Below are 10,466 nucleotides of genomic sequence, written 5' to 3'. Positions count from 1 at the left end.
GAGGACACCGCCATGGACAAAATGAGCACCAAACTTTCCCCGCAAAAACTAACTTTTGCTTGTCTGTCCTGCATGTAGTTAATTATCCAGCTTTTAACGCAGTTCGGCGCTGGATTGAGCAGAATACACTCGGCGAGGCAGCTGTGGATGCACCGTACCGTATCGAAGGCAACGGTAAGAGTGAGGGCTACCAGGATGTCCTGTCGGCTGGCTTCTTCTGGTTGAAACCATGGGTGATGTAGACGACAATGTTGTGAAGGGCTGTGTTGGTTCAGTTATGCTTGCGGAAAGCGTTCTGGGTCGGTTGTAGCATGGAGTTGGTTTCGATGTGAGGCAGTAGATTTCTTCGAAATTCTCATGTTCCAGCGTCTGCGTCGCGAAACCACCCGAGACTTCCCCAAGATTTCTCGGCCAAATGGGACACAATCTATAATCTAGATTCTAAAACGGACGACATTTTAAATTTTTTTTGAAAAACCACCCCCTCACTCTCTCTACCCCTCTCTTCTCTCTCTCTCTCTCTCTCTCTCTCTATGTGTGCGTGTGTGTGTGTGTGTGTGTGTGTGTGTGTGTGTGTGTGTGTGTGTGAGAGAGAGAGTGTGTGTGTGTGGTGTGTGGTGTGTGGTGTGTGGTGTGTGGTGTGTGGTGTGTGGTGCGTGCGTGCGTGCGAACACCCTTCAAAAACCCTTCCAATTGGTAATTTTAGCAGAGTTCTTTATACTCTTGTTATTCGCAGGCCCTGGTGTTCTACAATACAGATAAAGGCGGTTGGTTGAGCAAAGAAAGTGCTCTGCTCCTGACTACTCTGAGTGACTTCCTCAACCTCCTAATGTTCATACTCACCCCCTTCGTATACTTCACCATCAATGTACAGTTCAGAAGAGAGGCAAGCTAATATGCCCAATTGCTCCAAATTTCGGAGAAATTAACCGAGTATTTGTACTCGTTTTGGTTTTTCCTCCATGAAAAACTGAATCGAGTGATTCCAGAGGGTGGGGGGGGGGGGGGGGATTTCCAAACACACTGGTTTCAGTTTTAGCATCTTATTTGATTTAGTCCATGCCCTTTTTAAAAAAATGAAAACAAAATTTACGGCATTTTTGTGCTTGGTTTGTTTCTTTTTCAGACAATTTTCGACTTTTCAACTAGCCATTTTTGAAAACCCTTTTTATCCAGGCTCTAAACTTTTACCCAGAGCTTAAAATCGAAATTTTTTTCCTGTGGTCAATTTTCTTAAATAGTTTCTCAGAAACTCGATGTTGGGACTGCTATAAATGTCAGAGTCGCAAACAGAATGCTTAAAAATTTGATCTAGAAATATCAATATAAAAACAAATTAGATTTTTCTGCTTTTCAACGGATAACGCTCAGCGTTAACTTTCCTACGAATCACTTCATAACTACCCGGTCGAGGTGCCAGACTGATATCCAGACTTAAGCAACATTATTGAACTGTTTCCAGTCTAATCTAAGGATTTTTTATATGAAACAAAAACAAGCGAAAATTTTGACTGACTTGAGAGGACGCTAATAGACTTGAGTGTCTGTTCTTAAGCGCGTTCATCAGAAAAAAAACTAGTTATATGCGCGCAAAGAAAGATATGCAGCTGCGTAAAAATTGAAATACTCAGATCGAATTACAGAAAATCAAAGAAATTTTTTTTTCAAAAATAACAATTCAACTATTTAATTTCTTCGCAACAGAATTTTAAACCTTGAAAAACCTGGAACTGTCCTTTTATTCAAGATATAAGATTTAGAAAACTGTGGTGAAAAGACTGATTTGTTTATAATTGCTGTCTTGACGAACTCTGACCAAGTTGGAAAACCTGTTAGAACTAGGTTAAACCTTTACTTTATATGTATATTATGAGACCTCTCGTGATTTTGGGGTTTATTTAAGGAAAAGTTTGGTTCGTAATGCGTTTAAAATGCAGATTAATTATCTCAGTATTATTGATTGTTGATTGCACAATCATTACTTCACATTCCTTTCTAATGGATTTTGTTATGAGCTGCAGAATTTTGCATGCGATCGAGTCGGTTGGTAGGAAAACTGCACATTTTTTGTAATTCTCTCATTGATTGTGGCCCCTTTTCTTTTTTTTATCATTCCCTTAACTTTTGCTTCAAATGGCATGATTGATTTTTCGTCTGTGTTGGCGTTTGCAAGTATACCGTGTTTTAAAACCTGTTGAATGTAAATTGATGGGTTTGAACCAATTTGTCGCGCATTTGATATGTGTGTTCCCAAGTATCTATAAAATGTTTTTTTTTTTCATTTTTCGTGTTAATTTTCTGGTTTGAAACTCGCGACACATCCGGATCCGGACTCAATTTGTATAGTCGCGCCCAGAGTTTGAGTCTTGAAAGTCAGTACTTAAGGGCGCGAAAATCGCCGCGGATCGCAAAAAACTGGACGTACCAAAGTTCACGAATTTTCGGATATAGGTGGCGAAAGTTTGGACATAGATTTGCAAAAATCTTGCCATAAAATTGCGAAAAACTGGAATATTTTATTCAGACTTTTTAGTTTTATGTCTAGAGTTCCGGCACGATATTTCCAGACTTTTGCAACTTTCCATACTTCCGCGACTTTATGTCCCGCCGTATCCCGAGTCGCGCCGTCTGCGCCTTGGTCGCAAAAGTCGCAACCGATTTTTTAAAGTGTGAAAGTCTGGAAAGGGCTGGGTTTGGCCGCGCCACTGCATGTGGTTTAGTGCCGGTTGCACTGCTTCTTGGGCCGAGCAGGTCACTGAGAAGTCGCGGTGGATATTTTCCGTTGCAAACTCGGGACATACCGAATATTGGTCACTAAACTTTGGCCACGCCGTCTCTGCCTCGGACGCGAAAATAACGACTGATCTCTTTGGTAGCGAAAGTATGTTTCGATCAAACTTTTGTCGCGAAAACCTTGACAAAGTCGCGGGCCTCGACCCGGGGGCCACTGTTGTCTCGGACCATTCTGAGATGCCTGCCATTTATACAAGAAATGGTTTTCTTGTCGATTAGGTCAAACAGATCTGGCGTGAGAAGGTGTGGCCCACCAGAGTGATATGTGACATCATCAGCAGGAGGCGTGAGACTCTCCTCGTTGTGAATATGCCAGTCGACGAACAGGAAGAAGAAAGGGAAGACGGCGATTATTAGCTTCAAATGACGCCAATAAAAGAGCATTGAGCTGTTCTCAAGAAAGAAAGTCCCAATTGCCGAATAATTTCTAACAATTTTTGAATAGCAGTAAAAATAAACATCAAGATTTAATAACTTATTTTAACATTTTCATGATAACTTTGACAATTTATAGCTATCTTCAACCTGTTAAATACACATTATAGATTTATTTATTTCAGGTCCTTACAAGACAGCCAATCATCGTCAACTAAGTAGACAGGGGGTTCAAAATTGGTGTTTATGATGATATGATACACGGCTGCGAAATAAAAGATCATAGCTGCATTGTTAGTTATGATTCGGTTAGAATTGTTTTCAAAAACCCAGAACCGTATCAAAGCTCAAAAAGGGGCCCATTGACGACTTTATTCTAGGTAAGAATACTCACTGTAGCTGTCAATTTGTAAAACACGTCGACTAGAGGATGGAGATTGGGGATGACCGTAAAAATGGAATCCCAAGGAGCTATTGTCATGTGCGAAGATCCGAATGCGCAAAACATTTTCAGTCAATCAATTTTGCCTAAAATATCAAAAACTGACTGATTTTATCGCTTACTGACACCGATATTATGAATAAAGAATTCTGATTGACTGAATAAATTTTCGCGCAATCGGATCTTCGCGCAAGAGGGATTTCCCCTGAATCCTACTGTGTTCAAAGGAGTTTTTGGTATATTATACGACGCCCACTTTTAAATCAATCACTCCTATTTTTACATATGCACATCCATTTTGCATTTTTGAGATAAAGTTCCTAGTATTTTGAAGGAAAAAAACCAAGTCCCAGTAAAAACGCGTTAAACAACTGAATTGAGTTTGAAGTACCGAGAGAGCATAGAATTCCCAATTTTCGGGTCATGGTTTAAAAAATGGCTGTTCTTCTGAGAAGTTGACCCTAAAAAAATTTTGGCTCCATTATGACTTGAAAAAACTGCGAGGCTACAAAATATTGAATCAGCACAATTACTTTAATCAATAGACACAACTTTACATCAATAAACTAATTAGATAATTATCGGTTTCAAAACAAATTGAGCTGCCGTTATAGTTTTCTGTTCTGTATGGTTGTAATCCACTCATCTAGCAAAGTACTATTTCGGAATTTTCACTCATCTTCTTCACCGGCAGTCTCCCCCTCCCCCTCCCCCTCCTCAGCCTCCTTTTCTACTGTTTTCCCCCAATTAGGTCTCCTATACTTCCAATCCCGCTCAGTTGGCTCCCCCACACACCGCGGCTACATCAAAAGAGAAGGCAAGAAACATATTGAAGAATAATGGCAGGATAACTTTTGAAACTGTTTTAATGCCCGTTTCATAATCTGGTTACGAAGACGGTTGTTGGACGATTTTTTCAACGTTCTTGACTTTGCGAAACTCTGTTTATTTTTAAATTGCCCGCCATTGAACCCTCATACCCCATGATAAGTTTTTGATCAATTTTTGAGCAAATTATTTCTAGCTTTTTTGCATTGAATTTTGGCCAATCAAAAACAGAAAACAAAATTAAGAACGAACTCTTGGCCGAACTACATTTTCTGGCTAAACATTTCAAAAAAATTACCAAAACTGTCCGTTAAATCATTTGTCGCTGCACCAAGATAAACTGGGTATTTCGAAACCTGATTCATTATTAAACTTTTTTTTTGTAAATCTCGTTTGGGCATACATTTATGCAGGGTTTTCTCTCGAGGGAAATTTTGTCGATTTTTTTTGGTCGACCTAATCGATTTTCTGAGCTCTCGCAAAGACCCCATTTTTACCAAATTTTCTGGCAAAGGCGCCGTAAGTAAAATTTTACGGTCATTCAGTAAAAAATTTTAAAAAATGATTAGGTCGGTAGGGGGTCGAAAAACTGAATCTAGTGATTCCAGAGGGGGGGATTTCAAAAAAATATCGAAAAATTAGAGGATGTGTTTTTCCAAACACACTGGCTTCAGTTTTAGCATCTTATTTAGTTTAGTCCATGACCTTTTTAAAAAGAAAGTTTTAAACAAAATTTACGGCATATTTGTGCTTGGTTTGTTTCTTTTTCAGACATTTCAATTTTTCAACTAGCCATTTTCGAAACACTTTTTATACAGTCTGAAAACTATTGATACCCAGAGCTTAAAATCGAAAAAAAATTTCCTGTTGTCAATTTTCTTAAGCAATTCTTTGGAAACTTGATGTTGGGACTGCTATAAATGTCAGAGTCGCAAACAGAATGCTTAAAAATTTGATCTAGAAATATCAACGTAAAAACAAATTAGATTTTTCTGCTTTTCAACGGATAACGCTCAGCGTTAACTTTCCTACGAATCACTTCATAACTACCCGGGTCGAGGTGCCAGACTGATATCCAGACTTAAACAAAATTTTTGAATTGTTTCCAGTCTAATCTAAGGATTTTTTATATGAAACAAAAACAAGCGAAAATTTTGACTGACATGAGAGGACGCAATTAGACTTGAGTGTCTGTTCTTAAGCGCCTTCATCAGAAAAAAAACTATTTATATGCGCGCAAAGAAAGATATGCAGCTGCGTAAAAATTTAAATACTCAGATCGAATTACAGAAAATCAAAGAAACTTTTTTTCAAAAATAACTATTTTACTATTCAACTTCTTCGCAACGGAATTTTAAACCTTGAAAAGCCTGGAACTGTCCTTTTATTCAAGATATAAGATTTAGAAAACTGTGGTGAAAAGACTGATTTGTTTATAATTGCTGTCTTGACGAACTCTGACCAAGTTGGAAAACCTGTTAGAACTAGGTCAAACCTTTACTTTATTTGTATATTATGAGACCTCTCGTGATTTTGGGGTTTATTTAAGGAAAAGTTTGGTTCGTAATGCGTTTAAAATGCAGATTAATTATCTCAGTATTATTGATTGTTGATTGCACAATCATTACTTCACATTCCTTTCTAATGGATTTTGTTATGAGCTGCAGAATTTTACATACGATCGAGTCGGTTGGTAGGAAAACTGCACATTTTTTGTAATTCTCTCATTGATTGTGGCCTCTTTTACATTTTTTTTCTTATTATTCCCTTATTTTTGGCATGATTGATGTTTCGTCTGTGTTGGCGCACGCAAGTATAGTGTATTGTAAAACCTGTTGATTGTAAATTTGATAAGTTTGAACCAATTTGTCGCGCATTTGATATGTGTGTTCCCAAGTATCTATAAAATGTTTTTTTTTTCATTTTTCGTGTTAATTTTCTGGTTTGAAACTCGCGACACATCCGGATCCGGACTCAATTTGTATAGTCGCGCCCAGAGTTTGAGTCTTGAAAGTCAGTACTTAAGGGCGCGAAAATCGCCGCGGATCGCAAAAAACTGGACGTACCAAAGTTCACGAATTTTCGGATATAGGTGGCGAAAGTTTGGACATAGATTTGCAAAAATCTTGCCATAAAATTGCGAAAAACTGGAATATTTTATTCAGACTTTTTAGTTTTATGTCTAGAGTTCCGGCACGATATTTCCAGACTTTTGCAACTTTCCATACTTCCGCGACTTTATGTCCCGCCGTATCCCGAGTCGCGCCGTCTGCGCCTTGGTCGCAAAAGTCGCAACCGATTTTTTAAAGTGTGAAAGTCTGGAAAGGGCTGGGTTTGGCCGCGCCACTGCATGTGGTTTCGTGCCGGTTGCACTGCTTCTTGGGCCGAGCAGGTCGCTGAGAAGTCGCGGTGGATATTTTCCGTTGCAAACTCGGGACATACCGAATATTGGTCACTAAACTTTGGCCACGCCGTCTCTGCCTCGGACGCGAAAATAACGCGAAAACTGTCCGTTAAATCATTTGTCGCTGGACCAAGATAAACTGGGTATTTCGAAACCTGATTCATTATTAAACTTTTTTTTTGTAAATCTCGTTTGGGCATACATTTATGCAGGGTTTTCTCTCGAGGGAAAATTTTGTCGATTTTTTTTTGGTCGACCTAATCGATTTTCTGAGCTCTCGCAAAGACCCCATTTTTACCAAATTTTCTGGCAAAGGCGCCGTAAGTAAAATTTTACGGTCATTCAGTAAAAAATTTTAAAAAATGATTAGGTCGGTAGGGGGTCGAAACCCTGAGGGGGGTGGGCGTCCGTATCCCCCCGCACCTCTAAATCCGCTGGTGCTTTTATTTACACTTTCCGATGGTGTCAGGTGTTGCAGCGCAAATGTAAATGTAAGCGAGAGTATAAATGCATATAAAACTGAACCAAAATATAAATGCATATAGGGACAGTAGCCAAGCGTATACATGGTGCGTTCCGGCGGGTTCGGGGCCGGTTCGAATCCCGACTAGGTCATTTCCTTTCTAGAACTCGAATATGCACCGAACTTGATGGGATGCTCCGTAACCAGGTTCGGGCCCCCCCCCCCCCCCCCAAACCTATTTTAACCGTCTTTTCGCTCTAATTTGGTTCAGCCTTGATTAAGGCTGACCTTTAAAAAGAGCAATTTGTCTCAAGGACAAATACTGGCCACTTTTGCAGCTTGCTTTGAGTTATGCAGTTTTTTGTGGCCGATGTTACCGATGATAAAGCTTGTTAAAAAAATATAAATTATCGTTATATTTTCAAACTTCCGGAGTTATTTTGCCGAGAAAATACTCATTAATTAAAGTGTTTAAAAACCGTTTTTTATATAATCGTGGAGATTGACGCGCACATTTTGGCGTCCCACAAGGGACCTGGACCATCCATTCCAGGGACGACAATCCATTCCATCAAACTCCTTCGGATACCTCTTCAAGCCAACAAACTCCGAGAATCTTGACCTAACTGAAGAGACAAAACCAACTACCACAAAGACTGCAAGGGCACATGAACAAATTCATTGGCCGAGACGGTCGGGACGATCTCTGATCAACCAAATTCTAGCTTTCAATATCTCAGAAACGACAGAATTGAGCCTAAAAGAGCAGGGCAACCCTTCAATTTGTTCCATTTCTCAAGTGGAGGAGTTAGTTGATTTCGCAGGAGAGGACACAAATTGGCCAGAACCATATCGACATTGAGCCGATAACAGAAAACCAGTTACAGTTTCGAGTGCACGAGTTCTTAAAAGAAGACAGACGAGGACCTGTAAGCCGACAGCGAGGAGCCTGTAAGCCGACAGACGACATAGCAGACTGATGAAAGAGCAGACTGACTAGCGGAAGAGAGGCCTGTTCAGGTGTCCTGATTGTTGACTTTTGGTCAAAGTCGAGCTGTAATTTTCTTGACACCCGAAGTTTTTGGATTTTTCCCGGTGACGCCAATCTCCAAAATCGTCAAAAACTGTAAGACTAGTCTAATCTTTACAAACCATTCTTTGCAATAAAATTACGTACGATGTGTTATTGTGTATCCCAACTCAAAGCAAGCTACAAGTGGTAATTTTTTCTCGATACCAAAAATTTTTGGATATTTGTGAACAGAATATTAATCCGTGAAATCGGATCATAGACAAGGGGTACTAGACTAGTTTTTTGGATTGGTTTACGACTCGAACCTGCTTACCAAAATTTTTCGAAAAATTTTGGGAAAAAAGTAAAAAATTTCCAAAAAATTGTCAAAACGTCCCCATAATTCTGCGAAACTGTGCTGTAACATGACACCAACCTTATGGTAAGTGGTCTGGTAGCGAAATATCAGGCAAATTAAGTTGAGTTTTTTCATCCTCAGGTTTTTTCCGCGTGTGTTGTTGGAACTTAACCAATTTGCCTGATCCCCCACCCACATTGGTGAAACTGAAAGCCAGTACGCTTCAAGTAAATCTAAGCCGTTTCAGCCCGTCCGATTATTGACTTCGTTGCGCGACACTAAATTTAAGTGGTCAGGTACGGTGATATTAAGTGAGTTAAGTTGAATTCTTTCATCCTCAGGTTTACTCCGTGTGCGTTGTTGGAGTTCAACCGACCTACTTAATTTCCCCACCCCATTGGTACTTTAGCGTAACGTAGCCGTCGCATAGGTATCTTGAGTGTATGGTATTCATTCTAGGAGCTAGTTCCTTGGATCACGCGCTCCGTAAAATATCCGCACCGTCTCAAAAGCGCGTGAAAGAGACTTGTTTCATAAAGCCCGGGTTAAGCTTTAACTTTAACGCCAGGGAATCGCAGAAAACTATCCAATACTATCTGCACCATTTTTTGTCGAATCGGAAAGATCTAGTTATTTGGCACGACGCCATAAATAACTCCATTAGTAAGCACCGCAGTAACAACAACCGTAGTTTGAGTACTGACCAACTTAAGAGCCTTCTTTTGAGATTCAAGGAGAATATTACCGCTATTGTATACTGTCGCCGCAACGGTACGGATAATATAGAAAAGGAATTGAAAAAGACAGGTATTCTCGTTCTTAACATAGTTGAGGATTTTATCTCAAAGCGAAAGGCCAAAGACCAAATACTTATCGAAAAGTATAAAGAGCTGCACCAGCCCCCTTCCCTTGAGTTGAAGACTCTGTTGTTACTTAGACGATACAGTGCTGACCTAAATACACTGAAAGCTAAGAAGAAGCGGAACCGTTTGTCGCCTAAAAATCGTAGAGCGATTCACAACAGACTTAAAGCATTACAACTTCAAGTTACTCCCCCTTGTAAGTTATTGATGTATTAGAGTGTTTTGTGGATTTACTTGAGTGAAAATAAAGTATTTTCTGAGAGTCGTTTATTTCTGAAATTATTAAGCATGGAAGTTAAGTTTCAGAAGAAAATTAAGAAGTTGTTTGAGAAACGTAGCAATCTCAAAAACGAACTTTATAAATGCCATGAAATAATTTTAGAATACATAGAGAGTCAGAGTCGTTGCTCAAAAATTGATACCTATATTGAAAAATGTAGGAACCATATAGAACAAGTGGTCGAGATAAATAATGAGTTGATTGATATGGCTGCAAAAAGTGCCAATCCCGACGAATTGACACCGGCACAGGATATGTGGCTTCATAAGTTGACTCAAAGCAACGATAAAGTTTTACAGGAAGCTATCACATATAAAACAAGTTTTGAGGCAGTAACAGAGCCGGACAACATAGATAGCAGCTCAAAAGTTTCTCATCATTCTGAAAAAAGTGAAAAACCCCAGTCGCATAAAACAGACACCCGCTCTAAGGTGTCACACCGAAGCAGCCGACATCATCAATCGGGTTCTCAGAAATCTAGTCGTTATACCGCCGCTCCGTCGAAAACACTTTCCGAGAAAAAGCGCGACTTAATGATTTTAAAGAAACAACAAGAGGAACTTGAGAGGCAGGCAAAGGTATCATTAAGACTGAAAGAGCAGCAAAACAAGATGAAACAATATGTTTTAGAACAACAAAGCAGTTTAG

The 10,466-nt window shown here is 39.5% G+C and overlaps 1 protein-coding gene across 1 annotated transcript in view; it reads left to right on the top strand.

Moving 5' to 3' along the window:
- Window positions 1-3,312, top strand: part of LOC134842777 (uncharacterized) — a 7,633-nt gene extending 4,321 nt beyond the window's left edge. The window contains exons 2-3 of the mRNA XM_063859262.1: window positions 737-886; window positions 3,013-3,312. Of these exons, the coding sequence (XP_063715332.1) occupies window positions 737-886; window positions 3,013-3,150 (288 nt within the window). The 3' untranslated portion in view covers window positions 3,151-3,312. The remainder of the gene's footprint in view (window positions 1-736; window positions 887-3,012) is intronic.
- The last annotated feature ends 7,154 nt before the right edge of the window (window positions 3,313-10,466 follow it).

This window comes from Symsagittifera roscoffensis, chromosome 3, assembly GCF_963678635.1.
Source record: "Symsagittifera roscoffensis chromosome 3, txSymRosc1.1, whole genome shotgun sequence".
Taxonomy (NCBI): Eukaryota; Metazoa; Xenacoelomorpha; order Acoela; family Convolutidae; genus Symsagittifera; species Symsagittifera roscoffensis.
This window is presented reverse-complemented; position numbering and strand designations above follow the sequence as displayed.